This window comes from Hippocampus guttulatus, chromosome 6, assembly GCF_054856545.1.
Source record: "Hippocampus guttulatus isolate MCC_2025c chromosome 6, RoL_Hgut_1.0, whole genome shotgun sequence".
NCBI lineage: Eukaryota > Metazoa > Chordata > Actinopteri > Syngnathiformes > Syngnathidae > Hippocampus > Hippocampus guttulatus.
In genome coordinates, this window is record NC_141266.1 from 9,628,152 (window position 1) to 9,651,794 (window position 23,643).

The 23,643-nt window shown below is 41.1% G+C and overlaps 2 protein-coding genes across 2 annotated transcripts; both read right to left on the reverse strand.

Annotated features, from left to right (window-relative positions):
• Positions 1-552: 552 nt before the first annotated feature.
• On the reverse strand, positions 553-8,628 carry dtnbp1a (dystrobrevin binding protein 1a). The gene is made up of 10 exons (XM_086114189.1): positions 8,462-8,628; positions 6,508-6,576; positions 5,818-5,868; positions 5,687-5,747; positions 5,268-5,400; positions 4,378-4,510; positions 4,039-4,061; positions 3,235-3,381; positions 2,971-3,096; positions 553-2,645 (listed from the first exon to the last, which is right to left on the reverse strand). The coding sequence occupies exons 1-10, from the start codon at positions 8,515-8,517 to the stop codon at positions 2,386-2,388; spliced, it is 1,059 nt and encodes a 352-aa protein (XP_085970315.1). The 5' UTR covers positions 8,518-8,628; the 3' UTR covers positions 553-2,385.
• Positions 8,629-11,734: 3,106 nt separating this feature from the next.
• LOC147203473 (uncharacterized) lies at positions 11,735-22,199 on the reverse strand. The gene is made up of 8 exons (XM_086114541.1): positions 22,027-22,199; positions 21,036-21,155; positions 18,830-19,451; positions 17,924-18,059; positions 17,437-17,606; positions 16,071-16,184; positions 14,270-14,499; positions 11,735-13,053 (listed from the first exon to the last, which is right to left on the reverse strand). Exons 2-8 carry the CDS (start codon positions 21,078-21,080, stop codon positions 11,869-11,871), a joined length of 2,502 nt encoding a protein of 833 aa, XP_085970667.1. The 5' UTR covers positions 21,081-21,155; positions 22,027-22,199; the 3' UTR covers positions 11,735-11,868.
• Positions 22,200-23,643: the final 1,444 nt, after the last annotated feature.

The following is a 23,643-nucleotide window of genomic DNA, read 5'->3' on the forward strand; positions in this document are numbered from 1 at the left end:
TGCATGTTCCCCGCGTCCCGGTGTGTTTTCTCCGGGTATTCCTGTTTTCTCCCACATTGCAAAAACATGCACCGTAGGTTAATGGAACACCCTACATTGTCGCTAGGTGTGAGTGCGAGCACGGATGGTTGTTCGTCTCTGTGTGCACCGCGATTGGCCGACAACCGGTTCAGGGTGTCCCCACCTACTGCCCGAAGACAGCTGGGATAGGCTCCAGCACGCCCGCGACCCTTGTGAGGATAAGCGGATCGAAAAATGAATGGATGGATGGAAACTGACTTGAAGTGACCAAATGAGTTATTGTATTTAGTGACATGAAAGGGGCAAATAAATATGGATTAAAAACAGCTCTTAGTACATTAACAACACCGTATGCAAATGAAATAATCTATGAAATACCAAAATACATCACATTTGAAAAAGTAGGATTTTAAATATTGCTCGAGTGGATTTGCAGCTTTGATTAATATCATAGCTGGTGAGTAACACAAACACACACACACACACACACACACACACACACACAAATACATGTCCACTTGACAGACTCAATATTTTTCAGTAATTTAATTCCTGGCTTATTAGCAGAATGCATCCAAAGTGTGCTTTACAAATTGTGCCACAGTTTATGTTCAACAAAATGATGAAAGGTGCTCAATAAAACAGCGTAAGGTCAAGTCGAAACATTCAGTGCAACCTTCAAGCAAGTCAGACACCCGGCATTAGGTCACAGTGCTCTAACAACATACAAGACATGATGAACAATCTTTTTGGAAGATGCAGAATCAAAGATCAAATGTGCTTGCTGTCATTGTGTAAATTGAATACTGTACATTTTTCATCAATATATACATTTAGTTCAAGAAATGAAAACAGATTCGATGTGTTGGTGGGTCAAGTGGACGTCACATCTGCCTCACAGTTCTGAGACTGGGGGTTTGAATCCAGGCTCGGTTCTTCTAAGTGGAGTTTGCACGGTGCTGTTGTGCTTGCACGGGCTTTCTCTCCACATTTCCAAAACATGTTTCTTAGGTTTATGGAGGCGTTTTAAATTGTCCACAAGTGTAAATGTGACTGTGAATGATTGTTTCACAATATCTACCCTGTGATTGTCCGGCGACCAATTTGTTGGGGTACCACAAAGAAGAAGAAGTCGGGCGCCGCCGAGTAGAAGTTACAGTGGGCCACAAATACATGTGTATAATTTGAGCTGTACAACATTTTAAATATTAATTATTTGTTTATAATAACACTGATTTCACAAGTTTCACTCTGCAATCAGTTAGCAAACGTGTTGAAATTGGCGTACTATCAGGAAGGGAAACACTGCACGTGTCTCAAATTTCTCACTGTGGGAACAAGACAACGTTGTTATTCTTAAAACGTTGTCTACGCACGCGCAAAAAGCAAAGCGGATTCTAAAATATGAAGGGCTCTTTTGACTAAAAGCTATTAACCCATTTAGCTTTATCTGAGAACAAAATAGCAAAACCTTCAAAAATAATTCAATGGCTCAACTTGAACATGTTAAACAAACAAATCCTGCATGCACACAATAATATGGAACTGCGAGATTGTTTTAAAATTTGGCCTGTGTCAGAATACGGCTGTTGATGCTTATGCTTTATTAAAAATGAAATATTTAAATTAAAGTATTTTTGCTTTAGAGCATCATTAACCCGACTCCACGCCCCATAATTCAGAGAAATAGTTTTGTATGTATCCCTCTCTTGCATACTGCTTTAAAACAAATGGAAAATGACTTCTTTTTTTTTCTCATGAACATGAGTACAAGGATTGTCTTGTTTGCGAATTGTCAGCCATGTCAAACCCGCTGTAGCAAAACCAAGTGCAAATAGATTCAGTCAATTTGTTACAAGAGCGTTCACAGAAGGAAACAAGGTTGAAATAAACTGATATGGGGACGTATTTAGCCATGAAATAAAATGTTAAACTGAACATTTGACAACATATTCAGGACATGCAGGTCCATGGCAGCATATTTGGTTCCTTATTAAAGAATGTTTCAATTGGCGGTCAGTTTGATATGCTCCACTCAGCTTTCATTCACAAGAGGGTTAACTGCTGCTTCATATTAGTCCTTGCTTTTCTGCTTTCTTTTTTTTTTTTAACGTGGCGGTGGTTACCGTTAATGTATTTTGCATCACACCAAAAAACACATCCACAGATAAATGACATGCCCAGCATTCATTTGATGCATTTTTGATTTGTCTATTGCATTGTTTTGGGGGATTAAAAAAATAAATAAAAATCGAAAAAGATGACCTGTGTTGGCTCTGCGTGTTGTACCAAGTCCAAGTTGGGGCAAGAAATGTTCGGTAGAGTGTTTAACCCTCGAGACATCTCAAGGGCTAAGGTTGCCGGTTACCCACAGGGCACGTCTCCTGGAGAGTCACTGTCATCAGAGCTTCTGACTGGGTCAGGATCCCGCAGGCCAACCAAGGTCATGTCCGGTTGAACATCCTCCTCATCCAATTGCACCACGGGCTCATCACTGGACTCACTGAGGTCGCCGTCGTCTTGAACACATTCAGAGTCCCTGTCTGACGAGTGGTTTTCTAGGTCAGGGACTTGGCTCAGTGGGCTGCTTAAGGATTCCAATGAGCCGGTCTTGAGGTCTGGACCTGTTTGAGACGACAAGTACAATTAATCACACTCAATGGGAGACTGTTCTGCTAGTTATCCATTACTGCATGATTCTTAGATGACTTTGTTGAAATCTGCAAGTATGTATTGTACGTGCAGTATGAGAAACCATAAGATAAAGTTGCAGGTCTGGAAAAATGAGCACAGCTTTAAAATCCATAAGTGCTGTTTGAAATGCTCGTTGCAGAGTGCATCACAGCCTCGTTTCGGGGAGTCTTTTTATGCCCCTTGTGCATTTTAACAACTACAATTTTCTAGATCTGCTCTGTAACTGTTATTAGTTCTTCAGAGGAACTGACTGACCCGAGGTGAGTGATGATCCAGAAGTGAGGTCATCGCCAGAGTTCAGGAAATCATCCAACGCCTCCTGGTCCGAAAGGTTGGTTACAGCCATCTGATCCAGAACGATCGCATCTGCTTCTGTTGGTTCTTCAGTCGTATACACACACACGCACACACACACACACACACACACACACACACACGGCCAACTCTTAAGCAATGCGGGCCATCCGTTTGGGCACATAAAACATGCAACTCAAGAGTGCTCAGCCATAAAATGTTCACCTCTGGGCTGAAGATATCCAGTGGAGCGGTACTTCTCTAAGTCTTGGTTAAAGGCTTCTTCATACACTTTCTGTCGTTCTCTCAATTTCTGCTGCCGTGCAAGCTCAAGCTTGGAAAGTTTCTGAGCATGTTCTGCGTTCAGATCCACTACAAACAGGGAAACACACCATCGTTATCAACAGTGTTCATTTTATGATACAAAGGACTAACACTCTTCATGCATTGTATGGAATTTCATTTCACCTGTCACAGTTGTCGAGAGGGAACAAACAGCCCCAACATTATGGCCACTTTCACCGTCCAAAATGAGCAGAGCAATACAATAAATAAGCTTGACCTTCATAAAGATTGTTACGCTCGTTTTTACTTCAATAAGCGTCCTGTTAAAATAACATCACTGTGACAGTGTCACTCAAAACCGAACTGACCATTTTTTTTTCTTCCCGGTTCTTCTATTGGATTTCATTAGATTGTATAAATGGTCAAAATTTTGGAGCTGGCTGTTAGCACGGTAGACTTGAACGGCTTTTACTGATGCTCAAAAGTACTCCAGTACTTTTCTGGGAATAGAAACAAGGAGCCTTTGGTCACAGTATGTGCAACAGTTTCCTCCACAATACAGAAATCTTCCTAAAACACTACCACATAGTCAAAGGGAGATTTACGCCCCCTTCGGTTCTGTTTATGTTTTGCTCCATTTCATCAAAAATACTCCAGTAATGACTATGTAGCCACTGGACATAGGCGGTGGCCATGTCTGGGCCAAAACAATAAAATAAATAAATAAATAAAAATGCAGCTCACCTTCCAGTGCCTCCAGTTCTCGACTGTAAAAAAAGACAAACAGAAAGGTTCTCATTAAAAACAGATGAGTTTTGCTTAATCAAAGTGAAAAAAGAGCAATGGAAAAAGCTGAAATCAGCACAAAGGAAAGTTTCCTCCTGAAGCGATTTTGATATGTTGACGTTTTAATTGTTTATTATTGAGCGAGGCCATCGACAGGTTTGTTATCAACACAACTTCAGTGAATGCATTCGGAAGACCAAGTTGGAAGTATGAGCTCATCAGCGATGTACTTCAGCGCAGTAGTTCCTATCAAGACATTGAATAGAAAAGACAAGAAGCAGGTGACGGAGCAGCGACCTCTTTTTTTTCTTGTAGACTTCCAGCTGGTCCATATGATGCTGCTTGAGTGTCTGCTGTTCACACTGACAACATAGTGTCTCCAAGAAGACCAGCCTGCTCTCCATCTCCTCAAAGTCACCTTCCAGATGAGCTGCTCATACACACACGCACACGCACGGACGTTCTTCAACCAGCGTGGAACTATGCACAAAATGAGCTTGATATTTTCACGTGTAGAAGAGTAATTTTCCTTCATGCACATTGTCCCTTCCAACACACAGTGCTTTTTTCATTTATTACTTCATTATTGAAATTTCCCTTCATGTTTATTCTGATTGAGGAAAATTTGAAAAAGCAAAAGAGCATAGAGGGCCCTGACCCAAAACAGCTTTGGGAATACGTTTGAGCATTTATTCGATAACCATCGTACAGTCCATGTACTCGTATGCTCTTGAGGCACTAGTTAGACAATTCCACAAACTAGAAGAACGATTCCCGGTATGTCTTACTAGAATTTTTTTTTCCACTACCAATTGACATTCCTGCACGAAAGGGAGGATAAGATAAAAATGAATGGATGGATCACTTTGACATACTAGTAGAACAATTACATGTCATGAATGAGGCTAAAAACTTTTCACTAGCTGGCATTTGTGCACCACGGGCACTGCTGGTGAACTGCTAGATATCAATTTGTAGAATTGTGTCATTTCACTTGTTATGTTAGCATAACACACAGTCAGCAGAATCATGCTTTTTGTCCTCGCTCCTAAGACATTGAGTCAAGTTTGCTTTCCCTCCCTCCTTCCACTGCTGTGTGACAGATCTGCACACTCGAAAGACAACTAGAGCGCAAAAGTACTTAAGCGTGTCAGAACATTGAACGGATTTCCATGGGCACGTGGCACCTATTGACGCAGTGATGGCATCAAGTTCGCAGATGAAGGCGGGCAAGCTTTGTAGTTGTTCCTGTAGTTGTGTCAGCGCTGATCGTCTCTTCTCCCAGTGCGCCGACAGCATCACCACGTCCCCGTCAATGGCCTAAACAAAGCCACAGAGAGGAGCAAAACTACTCAGCGACAGACCAGACCACTGTGAACAATTAGCACCCTCCATCTCGAATTTGTCAGTCAGCGTCAGTTTCCAAAAACCTTCATCAGACAAGGCACGGTGTTTTCATGACTACATGTGAAGTATCCTCTCCAACACGGATGTTATGAGCATGACCATCGACTGAATGCAGTGAAAGTGTTTCCCCTCTCAAAACAAGTTAACGAAGTAATATTTAGTCATATGTGAAAAAGAAATAGAGTAGGACTGAACATACCTCTGCGACCTGAGCACAGTCTTTTGTTTTTTTGTGAAGCAGAAACCAACTCTCCTCATACCTGCAAAAAACACATTTTATACTGTCGGCCCAAATCATACAGTACCGTCGGTCTGACGGTCTGCGTGTACCTGCTGAGGATGTCGAGTCCAGCACTGAAATGAGGAAGACTTTCTTCATACCTGAGCAAGGAACAAGATATGTAAAAGTTAACAGCGTCATAAACCGGCTCGGCATAAATACGTGAGGTTTAAAATCTCAATGGATATTTATCGTTTATCTCTTACTGAGAAAACTTCAAAGAACGGATCATGTCAGCCCAGTGATTTGATGTTGTGTTGTGACATAAGTGATGAGATAGACCATTACTGTAATCAAGCCAGCTTTGATTAATGAACCACACAGGTTGAGTCCCCCTATCTAAATTACAAACTATGTGACATATGCATGAGTGCTCCGCCCGATTTCAAGCATACAGTAAACACGTTTCCAGGTTTTTAGGGCATGCGCGGCTTGATAGTTCGACACCCAGTCGGCTGTACACATATTGTGTTTTAAAACAGCACTTAACAGTTTTTATAATTCCACATGTACCTATGGACGAAATACAAGGTCGCAGTTTCCTCATAAGGATAAAATGCCCAGAACAAGGAAAAGAACAAGGTACGTAATTATTGCTCTTGTTCAGGATGCATTCGTGTAAACTTCTGAATCAAACTGTATCATTACCAAAGGGTTGTATTCGTATATTGTTGCACTACGCTTATTTCTTTTGCGGGTACAAGGTTGGAGAAAAGCATTTGACACCAAAGTGAACTGACCTGGACCTCCTCCTGCTGCTGCTGCTGCTGCTTTTGGATTCTTTTGATTTATCTCCAAGTGTTTTCAAGCTGTTTGGAGGAAAACCAAATGAATTATCTCACACCTATAGTCTCAACAGAGAGATTATCACAACATTTGGTTCTTATATATTTTATACATGTATCACAGTTATTATAATAGTTATATTGCATTCATCGTGTACGATATAATTTACCGATTTGGGTCACAACTCTTCAATGCCATGAATTAAATACAGGATTTTCTGGGGCTCTTCGAATCCTCATCCCTTGTGGCCCTCTTACTGCCACTTTATTCAGTGAAAGAATAAAGTATTATACAAATTAGCGAGCAATTTTCCATGATAAATTTCTGTTTTTCATTAAAATTAAGTGAATGATTTCTTGTTGAGAACAAATCTATACTGAGATACAATTTTACATGCACAAATGTTGAATATAATTCTTTGTCTTTTTTTAAAATATATTTTTATTTCCAAATAGTTCTAGAGGTACCACTAAAAATGGAGTTTCAACACTTAATAAATCAAACACTGATGGCTCAGCGCTCCACTTTTCTTTCCATTAAAAATGCTTTGTGCTGGTTAGGGGTTACTTAGCTGAAAAAAATATTTCACAGGGTGGTATAACAATGAAAAAAGGTTGAGAACCGCTGGTCTAGGATGCGTTGGGAGAATGACTTTGTCTTCTTGTGATACTGTATTACACCACTGTTGAAATTACTTTCCAGGACATTTTAATCTCCAAAAGCAGCGTTCCCCAACCACCGATCCGCAGCCCGGCCTCTTGGTATCAGGCCGCACAGAGAGACCTCGTCTACATTAACCAGTACTGTATCTCACATTTGGGTACATTTCTCTTTTTTCATTGGTGATTCATTCATGCCTTGAAATGTGATCGTTTGGTCACGCAGAGTGATTATTCCGATTGCCTGGCCCTGTTTATAGTCATTTGCATCTACAGTATAAAGGGGGCGTGGAGAGGGCTCTGGTACTCCAATATTTCCACATTGATTGACATGTACGCAACAAACGTGCTTGGATTCATGCGTACGCACTAATTCATGCATTGAGATATTTTTATGCATGTGACGTTTCCTGCATTTGGCCATAGGCCGTACTTTAGTATGAAAGCCATGCAAGGCCCCAGATAACTGTTTTGAAAAGTGCCACTCGCTGCCCCTCGAGCAGTGATTCCTCACTTTTTCCTCATCAGGTGTGTATCCAACTTCACTTAATTGATTCAAATTTACGAGAATGTAATGTATTCTATGTCAGCATTGTATAGTGACAGGCAAATTAATGCCGTTCCACTAGATGGCAGAATGTACATACTTAGTGTGTGCAATTTTTTTTTTTTTTTTTTGGTACATCTTTGTTTGGTGGTGCCCTGACTCAATAAAGGTTGCGAAAGACTAGTCCGGGGGCATATTTGGGAATCTGGGCACTGCTGCTGTGTGTAATACATACGTGTTACATTCCTTAATGTCTTTCGCGATAATATTCCTGTTGAAACACACTTCCATGGCAATAGGAATTTGTTCGCATTTACCCGCAAACTATGTACGGCTCCATTCTGCTAAACCTCCTTTACCCGACGTCACATGATCGTCAGCTGAGAGCAATTATCAGGAATGGCGCACACCAACTAAAACAGCCCAAATTTTGCGTCCTAAAGCGAAAACGCAAATGACATAAACGCACCCAATCATTCGTGAAAGTTTGCCGTTTTCAAAGCTTTATTTTTTTAACATGCTCAGGAAACCAAGATAACGGCTCCTCGGTGACTTGAGGCTACTTCTAGTCAACTTTGCTTCGTGGTATTTAATGGAATGCCAGCTCATTTTGATCGCAACTAATACGCGCGTAGTCTACTTCCTGATACTTCAGGAACATGTAACAGAAAATCTAAGAAATGCTACGCAAATCAGACAAACCCCGTCGTTAAATCCTGTTGCACCATGTGAAGTCTTTCTCTGAAATTCTCGAACATGATGACACTGGTGTCGTTTATCTCCAATGAGGCTGTCGTCCTCTGAGATGGACCCGTTTCACAGTACAGGTACAGAACACAAGTGGCCCCTGACAACCCTGTTGTGACAGAAGCTGCAGCTTGTCTTCCGTTCTTCTTCTTCTTACGTGGAAATTTAACGGCATCTGGAATCTATTACTGCCCCCTATTGTCTCATCACGTTCACGGCTGGTTGTTGGCTGAATATCACACACTTGTCTCTGAAAACCAACCAGCAATTGGTATTTTCTACTTATAGTTTTAAATTAAAAATTAAAAAATACAAAACACAATAAGACACGTCATTTACAGACTGTATTGGCCTCACTGTAACAAATATTTATCACAATTGCAAGTAATTTCACACCAGTATGGCATGAGAAAAAATTGAACTGGCTAGTACATGTAACTTGATTTATCCTTTGCTAAAATCCATGACTGATCTCTCATTAGGAAAATTATCTTGGGGACTTAAAAGACATACATAATGTTGATGCCTCTGAGCAGGAAATAAACCTCCAAACTGCGAGGAGGGAAACACACTCCTCGCAAACGGTTCAGGATATTAGGCTTTACAGGGAAACTTCGAGATGAACCTAGAATGCACAATGAACTTCATTTGATCGCTTGTGAACAGTCTACACGTTCATGACTGTTCATTGTTTCAGAACTTTTAGCACGCCTTCTGGTTCCCTAACCAGACAGTGAATGCCCAAATTAAAAATCAGGTGTTATGTCCATGACTTGGTCAATACATCTACTGGTTCAAATAGAAATGTGAGGATAAATCACTCAGATAATCGATGGATGTACGTGCAATTAATAAGCACACAAAAACTTTGAGAATGAGTGCCAAGAAATATATACAAAGACCAGTTTTATTCATGAGCACTTCACAACATTTGTCCACTGAACAGAGAAGGAAATGTGCAACAGTAAAAAGCCTGTTATATAGACAAGCCGGTAGTAGCGCAGCTGCCTTTCCCAAGATAGCTGCTCACGATGACCTCAACTTTACATGACGTCATGTAGCAGATGCCTTCGTGGTCACTTGCAATACCACACACACAAGTCAACAGGAAGGGAGGTTTTCAATGTGAGTCCTAGATGCGTCAGAAAGGTTTGGGACAGCAAAGTGAAGTCCTTTGTTTTGGTTGGCGAGTAACAACATGTGAGTTTCAAACCAAAAGATGAAAATGAGACAAAAGTTTAGGATTCCAGCTTTTATTTAATGGCATTTCAATCTAGACTGAAGACACAGCACCTTTTGTTTGAAGCCCCCCACTTTTCAAGTGAGCAAATGTTTTACATGTGACTGATGGGTGTTTGTCGTTGCTCAAGTGGCTTTGGTTTCACCTATGAAAACTGCATTTGCTAATCAGCAAACACGACAACCAAAAGGTAGCCTGTGTGAGAAAAGCAAACCGTTTTGAAAATGAGAGGGGAAAAACGGTCAGAGCTACTCCACAAACATTGGGCAGAGCCAATACTGCAATTTGGAATGTCCTAAAAAGAAAGAAACTAAATTTGTGTACCGAGGCAACAGACATTGACCAGGTCGGCCAACAGTTTCAACAGCAGCTGATGACAGAAACATTCTAAGAGCAGTGAAGAAACACCCAAAGATGCATCCAAACTAATCGGGAGAAGCTTCAACGTGCCACAACACAAAGACACAAAGCGCACTGCCACTGAAACAAAGGACAGGGGGAACTCAATCACTGGATCTTAACCCAATAGAGCATTGATTTATTTCACCTATTTAAGAGGAGATTGAAGGGAGAAACCCCTTGGAACAAACAAGAACTGAAAAGAGGCTGTAGTAAAGTCCTGAAAAAGCATTTCAAATAACGAATGCAAGAGCCAGGTGAAGTCAACAAGTCGCAGGCTTGATGTAGTTATCGCAAATAAGGGTGACGGCACCGAGTCATAACTGTTAATCACTTTAATAAGGTCTGTTTCAATACTTTTGCACTCTTGACAAGTGGGAGGCTTCAAACAAAATGATCGCTGTCTTGTGTGTGTGTTTTTTTTAACACATCAAGATGTAAACACCATGAAATACAAGCTGGACTGTTGAGCTCTTGCCTCATATTCATTTCATCTTTTAATCTGAAACCTAAATGTCTTCAGTATCCAGTACAACAAAAACAAAACCTTGCCGTTCCAATATTCTTGGAGGGGACTGTACCTTGCACGAACATGTCAATACTAGTGAGGACAGCCCTTAAAATAAGAGCAGAAAAGCAGTATGATTCCTAGGTACAAAAATCAAGATATTACACGGAAGCACCTGAAATCATTATTTGATATAGTGACCGTTCACTATATCCACTTAATAGATAAAACAACAATTATATTGCTCACATTATTTTTGCTGTACAGATATATTAAAAAAAACAACCACACACACACACATCATAACACACAAGTGTATACAAGTACATAAGATACTATTTTACAGCAGTATCCAGTGGTGGTCTTTTAAATACACTCACTGGCCACAAGATTTTGTACACCGGCACCATCTAATGTGAGTCAATACAAGAGCTCTATCAAATATTTTGCATTTACAAAGATAATACAACTAAAAGTCAGAAAGTTTCAATGATTGAACTTGCAGTTGCAAGATTTTCTTTTCCCTACATTGTAGGGCCTACAGTAGCTGCACGTACTGTAAATAAAGAAGCATCTCTTACGATGCTTGTAAACTTGTTGATTACAAACTACAATTCTAAACACTCTTTAATTCTTGTAATGCTATGCATTTGAAATTGTATTTTTTGTTAATAAAAGGAATTAGTGAAGTAATCCTCTATTTTATAATATTATGTAAATATATTAGTTCATGGGCAGCACGGTGGGGGTTTAGGTTTTAGCACTCCTGCCACACAGCTCTGAGGTTCAAAGTTCGAATCTCAGCTCTGGCCTTCTTGTTGGGAGTTTGCTGTTTGTTCTTCCCGCTTGTGTGGGTTTTCTCATGGTCTTCCAACTTCTTCGCACATTCCCCAAAAATGCACGTAAAGTTACTTGACGACTCTTAACGGTTGGGTGCCCTGCGATTCGCTGGAACCAGTTCAGGGTGTAGCCCGCATCCCACCAAAAGTCAGCTGGGATAGGCGCCAGTTCACCCGGGAGTCTAACGAGGATAAGCGGTATAGACAACCCATGGCTCATAGATAAAGAGGATTTTGGGGGGGGGGGGGGGGGGGGGGAGAAGAAATCATTAGATGCTGTGGGTGTACATTATATACTTATCATTTCCATGACATTAAATCCTAACAGAGTAAACAGTGAATCTGTAAACACGTTGAGCCACAGATCAGGTGTTTGTTAGTGCTTGAGAAGGATTCTAGGACTGCTCCTAGTTTTAACTGTTGAGGTAGTAGATTTGATCTGCCTAAGACATTTTGTCGAGCCCTTGGAAGTGACAGAATAGCTACCATCCTTTGTTGAGTCATCAGTCCAGCCTTTGGATGATTCACATTTGGAATCATCGACAAAGCAGCTGCTGGCTGGTGAAATGAATGAGACAATGTCTTTGCTAGCACCTTTTTTCGTTCCCTTTGGACTGTGTTTGGCAGAATTGTTCGCTGGTGGCTTGCTATGTCCGTATGGTGATGTCACTGAGTTGAGTAGAGCTTTAGGAACAGGAGTGTGTCCCGCAGCTCTGATAACAGTCCCAGGAACGGTAATCCTAGGAATTGTTTTGGAGATTGGAGCGGACCCCACTGTCAAGTTCCTCTGGAGCCGTTTTTCTCTCACATTTCTGCACATGACCTCACTGACTGGACCGAGGTCAGATTTCTCTTTGACCTCAAGAGTAGTGATGCTTGCTGACGAGCCAAACTTTCCCACATTAACACTGTTCGGTGTGTCCTCAGTTACATCACTGTCCCTCACTAATTTCAGCTCGCCGATACGTGCGTCTTGTATAAGCTCTGCATCAAGGCTACCGGCGCTTCGTACCTTTTGGACAGCATGTTTTACTTGAACATCTTCCTTATAGTTAGCCTCCATTTCACCGTCATAGTAGTCACTATCCAGTCGGACATTCCCATTGGACTGTTGCATACTGCACTTCTTGAATGGATTGTCGGTAGAAAAATGATTGGGCGGACTTGGATTACCGTCTGGTGGGAGGCCTCTTTTTCTTCGAGACAATCTCACAGCCCCAGCGGTCTCGCTGAGCTGTTTGGTGGCTAAGTTAGTAGTCAATGGCATTTGAGCTGGTGCCCTGCTTGGATTTTTTCCTGAGTTCTGAAGACCTCGATGAGTCGTGGGGTTTCTGTAGAACTTACAAACTGTTAGGCATTGTTTGTGAGGCAGTTGGTGGTTGCTGTGTTGGGAGAGGTGATTGCTCTTGACTTCTGGTCGGTTATTGGAGTGGCCCCTTAATTTACAGGTATTGCTGGGCCTTGGAGATGGCTGGCCGCCACCCCCTGTCTTAGGCTTCAAGGTTGAAACAGATCCGACAAAGGAGGTGCTATGGTCAGAAACTCTGGAAACCGTGGAGATCTGGAACATGGAAAGATCATTTGAACACAGTGATATTGCATTCGGGTTACCTCAAAATAGGGTTGGCAAATTCTGGGAATTTTCAAAGTTGGAATCTTTCCATGGGAATTAACAGGAATTTATGGGACTAATTAGGGCGTGCATATACAGCGTACGGTACCTCGACTTACGAACGTCATTTCATAGAAATTTTCAAGTTACGAAACGCCTCAAAAGGAAAATATTGCCTCTTGTTACGAAAGAAATTTCAAGATACGAAAGGTAAAAATACAGTATGGGCTGCTTCTCGCAGCTCCGAGTTTCCTGAACGCAACATACCTGCAGGTATAGCTGCTGTGTCATTGGCCATTACTGAGCATCCCATTGGCTAAGAGGGACTTCTACCGTATGCATCTATGCGTGTCGATCGATCTGTCTATGCAGCGTCCTCGTCATTCGCCCCTCGGGCCATGACGCGTTCTGAGAGTTTTACGTAAATGTCAGAAAAAATGTTCACCAGTCGGGCGATTGCTCACTATGCTGATGTTTGCCTTGGACATTTTCGAAGGATTGATAAAAGCTGACAAAAGCAAATGTCCCTGGGTCAGTTCTTTACAAAACGTCAGGCAAAAAACAGTCCTGAGAGAGAACATGGACTAAAGAGGGCAAAAACGACGAGGACCTGTTTCTTCTGACTGAGGTGTTTAGATGGAGCATTTTCATTTGGTTTGGTCTTCTAACACAATTCTAATCGGACTATAAGGCTCCACATAAACCAGGATTGTGTGCGAGCAAGTCTTCATTTTATAAATGTTCATAATAACCGCTGTCACACCAAGTTTCTCAGCCCTCCTCCCCCCGTGAAAATGTGACACTCTCAGGTCACAGCCAAACTCCACTGTCTGAAACACTCATGTCAAAACCAAAAGGTAAGCAGAGCTGTTCGTTAATATAATAAAAGCCATACTCGGCAGCGGTTCCTCAGTAGATGTAGCGGGATTACTGGTTGCTTACTTTCATTAGACATGACATTGTTCCTTAGAGAACAAGATGAGTTGTCTGAGGTTTAAAATATACATCAATAAAAATCAACAATAAAGTTTCAATTTTAAGACCTGTGAAGACAATGGGAAATGTTTCTCCCTCCAGTTTTTCGGGCCACAACAAAAACAGACCCATCTCAACGCGACAATCTAGACATCTTCCAGAAACAGAAACGAAATGAAAAAACCCAAACCTTTTTATTCCTTCTGAGCTGTATGGAGAAGTGTCTAGGTCTGAGGTGGTGTTTTGAAACTTCATCTCGCCTGCCAGCTTCCATACATTCATTCTGTATCCTCTGTCCTGCCTCCTCCTTCCTCTCTCTTTCCCTTCTCCTTTGTGCCCGAGCAGTTAGATGGCAGAGGGAGCTGCCTTCTGTGGAGTCAGGGCCTCCAAAGTTCAGGGGCCTACAGTCTGGCCGCACTACTAGACGACACACAAAAGACAAAATACATTCCCATCAGCATGCTAGTTGACCTCTCAAGAATCACTCGGGCTTTTTTGTTACTGCATTCATTTTCCCAGCTGTCTTTATAAGTCAACTCTTTTTCTTCTAACAAAGTGACTTTTTAATTGCTTGCTTGTATACAAAAAGTTGGGTCCCTGGAATGTTTGCCCAGTGACCATCCATCAAGTGCGAAATTAAACAACTTTAATTAATCTGCTGATTAATCAGTGAGATCGATTTTCTTCCTGGCAAAAATCGTCAATGCCCTGAAGAAAATTGCTAGCTGTCAGGCCTTAGAATATACTAGTGAATGGAATAGGGGAGGTCGGTGTGAAGATTTTCACAAGCGGCACACACCGCATACCAGGTCTATTCCATTATGAGAGCAAGCTCTCATTCATACTGAAAGGAGAGCTTGGTCTTATTCATTCGGTTGCTCCTCATTCATTTGGCCGCCTCTCCGAGTTGCTGTCACCAGCTTATCGTCATCACGCTCCAGTGTCCGAAGCAGAGCTGCGGCTGGCCACCTCTCATTCAAGTGGATGGACGGAGCGAGCAGAGCATGCGCTCGCTCGCAAAAACCTTTACCACAAGCTTTCACTATTTCATTTATTGGAAGAGGAAGCCGAGTTGAGAGGCGAAGCTAGTGATTTACCAGTCGCTTTATGTTCCTGCTCTCACCTATGGTCATGAGCTGTGTGAAAGAACAAGATGCCTAATACAAGTGACCAAAGTGAGTTTCCTCGGCGGGGTGTCTGGGCTCTCCCTTCGAGGTGAGAGGGAGAAGCTCAGTCACCTGAGAGTGTCTCAGAGTTGCGCCGCTACTCCTCAGCATTGAAAGGAGGCAGATGAGGTGGCTCGAGCATCTGATCAGGATGCCTCCCAGGTGAGGTGCTGAGGCATAGCCCACCGGGGACAACCCAGGACACGCTGGAGAAACTATGTCTCCCAGTTGGTCTGGGAAGACCTTGGTATCCCCCTGAGGAGCTGGACGAAGTGCCTGGAGAAAGGGAAGTCTGGGCTTCCACGCTGCACTGGGCCACCCTGACAGCTCTGGGCAGCTCCTTAAGCGAGAGACTGAAGACTGACACACCCGTGCTGTAAGGAGAGGTACGGCCGCTCGTTCCTGCCGGGCTATTGAATAGACGGACCTGAAAATCTGGACTCAGCCCCACTTGCCCATTTTTAAGATGCTTATATTTATATTTATTGATATACTTTTTGTCCCTCTACTTTCTTTCATAATTTTGCTGCTCTAAATTGGGAATTTCACGATTGTGAGCCAAATAAAGGTTTTCTTATCTTATCTTAAGCCCGACGCGGAATAAACCGAAGTGGATGGATGATGACATAAAATACAATGCTCAGAATAGAAGGTTAAAAGATGCATTGTCATTCTTGTTCATATTTATCTCTTGATGCTTAAGAGAGAAATGTATAATGTGGGAGGCGCAGGGGTTTATGTACTCCCCAAAAGCATTTTTTTTCTTTACAGTGCGCCTTTAATTACATTTGAACAGTGTTATCACTTTTAAAAGTAGGGGGGCACCTGCGTGTGTGATCGTGTTCTTCCTATCAGCGACAGTCTGGGGGCGTGTGGAAAGACGCGAATTAAAATCCTGTCCACTCAAGAAGATCATGCTTCTTGGCAATGCTGCTGAACCTGAGGTCACAGAGAAAAATGATTTTATTTGGTTATGTCCGTGACAGTGCACCGGAGTGAACAGTATCAGAATGAATAGATCAAACGTACGGCCCGCGGGCCGGAATAGGCCCCCAAGGAGGTTCGATCAGGCCCGCAGGATAATTTCAAAGTGAAAAAAATGCATAAAAGACACTGAATGAATATTTTTAATAAGGTGCACATCATGGAGTATCCGCTAGGGGGCCCGCTGTTTTGATCAGAGGAGAAGACAACATTGTTTTGATCAGAGAAGAAGACAACAGCAGCCTCAATCTGTCACTGAGACACACCCAACACAGCATACGCTGTCAAGGTTATGTGACTACTTTATTCTTTACACATTTAATTGCACTCTCCTTAGTTTGTAAGGGGTAGGGAGGGATTAAATTTAGACTTTATATGCACATGTGTAAATGGTTTAAAAATTCCTTTCTTTATAAATCTCGTTTAATCTTAAAATGCATTAATATATTTTTCAATACCAATTACTTGTTAAAGTTTTGTGCCTTTGTGCAATCAGTGGGATCAGTTGCAATGTATATATGTGAATGATAAAAGTAAATTGCACATTTGTCTAAGGAAATCTAAGGTGCTTCATGAAATGTTTTGTAAAAGATATGTTCATTAAATTTCAATATTTTCCTAATGTTCTTGTGCTTCTTTAGACCAAAACAAAGGAAAGACATATTATTTTGGTTATTTATAGCAAAGTATGGTATAATTTTAATAGTCCTGCCCACTTGACATCTACCGAGGCCCTATGTGTGAGTTGGACACCCTTGGATTAGATGCTAAAATACAGATCAGGTGCTAAAACCCCAGACTTTGTCTGTGTTCACGCATACATTTTGGTACACTGATCCACACCAAAGCACAACACATACTCCTCGTGTGTATTAGACTTCACACTTTGTCCTGGTTCACTTATCACCAATTTATTCACATTTTTACAAGCGTACCTAAGTTTATATGCCGGTGCATAATGTCATAGCCCAAGTGACAAATGTGATGCACTGAATGATGAAACACTAAACAACAATGCTGTTTGTCCTGTCAGGAGATAAACTGCAAAGAAGGATATACGGTAGTTCCCACATGGAATGGGAACATGAGTAGATTTTCATATGATATCCAATAAAGCAATACTTGCGAACGCTATAAAAAGAGAGACATTGTGTCTTTAATTGAATTGATATTGAGTCAATGAATGAATGTCATCATGGAGACTTACCTCTGAGGCAGAGAAATGATAAGAAGTCCTCAGTTTTGGGTCGACACCTGGTGAGACTGGTGACAACTGCCAGGCTGGGGTTGTGCCTACACTGTGTTGATGATGTCGGTGGTGGACCAGGAGAGCTGGGTGGAGACTGGGCAAATTTTCTCTGCGCTTGCAACCTTGGCCTACACAAACAAACAAACTACAGTAATTTGAATTCAAGGATAATGAGGGGGTCGGGGGGGCTTAAGCCTTTTGGCATCATCAAAGTATGCTCCATTCTTTCCTGAGGTAGGTCTGACCTTAACCTTCTTTCAATGTATCACACATAGGATAATGACAATTGTTTGCTCATCATTCCTTAGATTTTTAAGTGCCCCAGCCTTGCAAAAAAAAAAAACCCCAATAACAACAACAAAAAAAACGTGATGACTCATTTTCAAGTTTTCCAACACACAAAGGTGAAACAATAAATAAATAAAAACACCCAAGAGTAGCTGACCTCCCGCTATGTGGGTCATCGTTGTCACAAAAGAGGCTGACAGGGTGGCGCTGAGGGCGTGCCTTTAAGGACCAACTCCAGCTAGAGCTGCCTGACAGCAAAGACAGACGCTGACCGGTGCCATTGACCAGGGAACCTAAACCAATGGGTTGAAATGTTAGACTAAGCAGTGAATTTGTGTTTACCTACAATGATTTTGCTTTGTTTCAGTGCCGTGAAAAATTATTTGCCCCCTTCTTGTTTTTTTGTGTTCTTTGCATATTTACCACACACAAAGATTTCAGTTCATCAAACCAATTTTAATATCACACTGAGACAAGCCAAGGAAATACAAAATGCTCGGATCGGGGTATAATGCATTTGTTTCTTGAAATCTTGTAGCCTACTTCTCTTTGTCCGACACATTCTATTGACGTGATTTGGTTATTCAACATATGCGGTACGAAGGTGTTGCCTGTGAAATTGAACTCAGCTTTCCCCTTTCGTAAGTCACAGATACTTTGTGATTTATCAAGGGGGTCAATTACTTTTTCACATAGGGACAGGTAGTTTTGGTTGCCTTAATAAATTAAATTGGCATTTAGAAACTGCATTATGTATTTCCTTGGGTAGTCTCTGTGTGATATTAAAATGGGTGTGATGAACTGAAACCTTTACATGTGATGAATATGCAAAGAACACAGAAATCAGGAAGGGTGCAAATACCATTTGACAGCACTGTACAGGTAGATCACATCATAAAATGAAATAAGAATTGTATAGATTGTAGATCATAAACCATGAATCAGTTTTCACAGCTTGGCTGCAAAACGACCCGATATTGATGTCAGTTCGATTACCATTGTTAGTTTCTCCCAATAGCGTTAGACTGAGCAATCAAATGGAAGTAGTAGAACAGGAACTGACCTCTGACGCGTTTGGGAGAGTGTGACGTCTGTTTCCTGGCTGCGACAGGAGTCCTCACGAGTGGTCGCACATTCTTGGGTGGCCTAGTATTTTCAACTGAGTTCTTGTGCTGAGTTCGCTGTGGTTCTTTCGTGGTGTTTGTGTATTTGGACATGGATGATGACTTTGACGTTTTATGTGACCGTAACGTCCTGGTTGAATGTTCTTGAAAGCTGGTGTGCTGCGCAGTTTTTTCTCGGCCCATTTTTCGTTGTGGGTGCATGCGCTGTTCTGTATGAGTATTTTTACTTTTCCGTGAATGCGTATCCTGAGACAAGTTTGATTTTTGCACTTTGTTGGCATGATCACGATGCTGTTTTGTCTTAACTTGAGTTTTTTCCAGACTGTGGGTTTTTTTCTGCATATTTTGCAGTCTGTGCGAGACTCTTTGTTGCTGGGGCTTTTGACTTGACTTTTGTGGTTCATGTGAAAGTGTTGCTTTCGATACATGCTTGCGTTTGTGCCCGTGTGCAGGCAAGTGTCCGTGTGTGGCACGGCGTGTGTCTCGGAATTCCCTGAGGGAGAGGAAAAGAACTTTGCGCACCAGACGCTCTTCACACCAAGGCATTCCATCACTGATGTCCTACAGAGCCAAACGACATGCATAAACATCACAGAGGGTTCTTCAACAACCCTACATTAAAAAAAAAAAAAACTAACTACTGTACATTGCTGGCGTCAATAACGAGAAAGATAAAAGCCAAACTCTTTCAATTCACGCGGCTATGTACAAGCAATTGCTTTTTTTCCTTGTTTCGGATTTCTTTCTTTGCATATACAGTATACCAATTTTCATTCAGAAGTAGACATGCTGGTATGTTTCAGGAGGTTATCCTGCTGGTTAACTCAAAAGCGCTTGAGCGTCGGAGTATGAACTGATTGCCCGCCATAGGATTTTCATTATCATGAACCAAAAATCTGAAATCAGGAAGCTGGAATACTTTTGCTTGGCACTGTGTGAACCGGCCTTTACTGGTTGCTAGTCAATCAAATATGTCTAACTTATTAAGTATAATTTTACAATGAACTGAAACATTCAATTAATGCAGTTTCTGAAAACTGTCAACAAAAGCACTGAACCTCCAAACCTAGTAATCATGTTAAATTTTTTAGATTATGTATTTAATCTGATCTAACGCAAATCTTTTATTTGTCAAGATGATTGTCTCGTTACACTATTTAATAACAATGTTGAACAGGAAATTTTAATTACAAGTGGCTTTATGTGTCCCTAAAGTTCTTTTTGACGCTGATTTGAAACACGTACTGTATATATTGTTTTCTTGACGTTTCAGGAAAAAAAAATCTACCTACATGTGATCGGAAATAGTGGTCGAATACGTGGAGATTGGCTTTATTCATTTTCTGAACATTAAAGGTCACAAGCTACAAAATAATTAAAATGCACAAATATCTTCCCAAATAAAAGAGCAATAAGTCAATATAGTGTAAATATTTTTCCCCCCTTTGATAATGCTATACCTGTATAACTGTGATGTTGATTGTGATGCAGTTGACAATTTTGGTGCACCTAACTTTTGTGCTGATGCAACCAAGAAAAAAAGTTGTTTGCTCCTGTGCAAACAATGCAAAAAGTTATTCTCGAACCCTGTAATATTATTGTTAAATTATCATTATTATTATTATTATTATGGAAAACTGATGTGCTAGAGAAAAAGACGAGGGCAAATTCAGAATTAGCACAAAAAAATTGGAACATTTTACTGGCATCTGATTTTAAAAAATGCTAAGAAGTAATATTAAGAAGTGTTGCATGACAATTTACTACACTCGTTTTGCTAGATAACGTAATCAAAATACAACAAGTATCTATCTGTTGAATGTAGTTTGTTCCGTTGTACACTGCTGCAAAGTGCAACCATGACATTAAGCTTGTGTATAGTAACTCTGACAGTGTTATTCAAAATTTAGAATTATCTGCAGAGTAGTCAAGTTCTTGATTTGGATCTAATCTTGTTGCCAGCGACTGTAAGAGGTGTGTTCTACTACAATCAGTAACTAAGCTCGACGATCTAGAAGTTTTGTGAGATGCAACGGAGATCTTTGAAGCTAAATGTCAAGGTAATTTTGCATTGATACTGACTCTGCTGTACACATGCATAGTATGTGTCTATAGCAGTATGCAGTACATATACATTTTACTCACATATTTCTTCTTGATGATATTCCGTTTGGGTCTGTCTGTACTCATCTTGCACAGCTGACATGAATGACAGATGCTGCTTCTTCTTCTTTGCTTATTTTGCTAATGTGGAAATCTTGTGTCCTGACAAAAGAAAAACGATTAGTCTTGTAATATTAATATAAAATCAAATATAGAGATTCATGTAGCTATCACTCCCGTTCAGCTTTTAATATGAATTGGAGAAAGTGTATTTAATTTTGTAATTTTATTGTATTGTATCATTTGAATTTAGTCGAGAAAACATTAGAACAGTCACTGTGAAATTTTTAAGTGCTGTCTCCACATTTGTGTGTGTTTTTATATTTGGTCATGAAATACTTGGTCATATTTGTGGGTAAAAATGATCCCGTAAATGTTCGAAACATGTACATAAGGGTTGGAAAAGTGACTGAAAATGTGTGACTTTAATTCGGATATCAATTTGGATAATGACTTCTCTTGTCCGTAGAGAAATCCTACTTCACAGTCAAAATAAATACATATTATTAATAGCTGCTTTCAATAATTAAAGTGGATTTTGGCAGCGACATTGCAGTCAAAATAAACAAGCTTTAAACGATGTGAGCAACTACGTGTCGATGAACACTTGACTGATTCAACGGGAGAACGTTTTATGATAGGTCTCATACAAGAGTATGGACTCGTTAATCACTGCAATAGGTTAGTTTGGTAATTTTAATTGCACTTGCATTACGATAACGTAACCAGATAAGTAGAGATTCGCCGTCAGCGTCCTCACTACATCCATTCTATGGTACAGTATACATCGACGTGTGTAACGGTAAGTGTGGATGTCGATTTACACGTCCGTCCAGATACGACCCCGAGCAATCTAATAATGCAGGATGATAAGGGTGGTGGATTACATTGGAGCGAACGTGTGCGGTCAAATCTGCTCAGAGAGTCGTTAAACAAAGCAGGGATGAAACAATGGGCCGAACAGATAACCCACCTCGAAAAGGAAAACCGGGCGAGTGGTGCTACATCGTGAGCCCTGCGCCCACCTGGGTTTGTAGCGGTAGCAGACAGACCCTCACTGACCACCCTGGAACAAGACACATTTGAGCCCCCACCAAATGTGGCTCGTCCGTGTGAAGGTTCCGCACGAACACGGCCCGGTTGCGCGTGCAGCATCGTGCGCATGTGAAAGGCTACTCTCTTCCGGTCTCCCCTAGTGGGCGTGGCCTCCTCTCCAGGCCGAGTCCAACGTGAACGTCATTTCGATTGAATGACAGCAACATGCCTAGCTTTAAAACATCCCTTTAATATCCTTATACCGACAATATATATATTTTTTCCTATGTTGGTTTTGGTGTATATTTGTACCTTCTGACGAGGCTACCAGTCTGTAATAATTGTCTGTACTACAACCCCTAACAAAAATGATGGAATCACCCGTCTCAGAGGATGTTCATCCAGTTGTTTAATTAAATTGAAAAAAAAAGCACATCACGGACATGACACAAAACTAAAATCATTTCAGATGTTACTTTATGGCTTGAAAACACGAAAACAAATCAAGAAAAATGTGGTAGTCAATAACGGTTACTTGTTTGGACCAAGCAGAGGGGAAAATTATGGAATCACTCAATTCTTCAGAAAAAAAAAATATTGAATCATGAAAACAACATCATCAATAAAAGAGCACTTATATACACCACGAGTACTTTGCTACACCATGTCTGACTTCTACAACAACTCGCAGCAGGGATGGCGTTACACCGGGGAAGAAATCCGTGAAGCCCTGATTAAGCCCTCCCAACATTTTTTTTTTGAAATTCTAGAATATATTTCGAAATTATTATACCAGCCGCCAATCCGCCCCACCCCTCTATGTATCAGTGAAGACCCACTTTCGCCTCAGGAGAGAAAATAAATCCTGGAGACGAGCCTGGAGGTGTAGACTTAATGAGTAATAAACGGTATTCTTCATCAGCCTGGATACGACTTTTTCTGATTGCTTTTGCTTGATCAGTTTTCCGGTTGGAACCTTGTCGTGGACCATTTGCTTTAACGTCCACCAAAGATTTTCAAACAGATTGAGATCCGTACAATTTGCAGGCCATGACATTGGCCGCGTGTGTCTTTCTTCAAGGAATGTTTTCACAGTTTTTCCTCGATAGCTAGATGCACCATCATCTTGAAAAATGATTGAATCATCCCAAACGTCCTTTCAATTGATGGAATAAGAAAAGTGTCCGAAATGTCACCGTCAAGTTGTGCTTTTATTGAAGATGCAATGACAGACATCTCTCCCCAGCCCTTGATCATCAATGACTGTGGAAATGTGCATGTTTTCTTCAGGCAGTTGTCTTCATAAATCTCATTGGGACTGCATTAAACAAAAGTTACAGAATCACCACCTTGCCCAATGCAAATTTCAATTAATCACTGAATATGACTTTCATCCACTGTCCATGATTGTTTTTCCTTCGCCCATTGTCCCCTTGCTTTTCTGTATTTGAGCCCATTTCTTTTAGGGCACAGGTGTCAAACTCCAGGGCTCAAGGGCCACAAGATTGCATGATTTTGATGTTTCCTTCCTCCAACACACTTGATTCGAGTAATC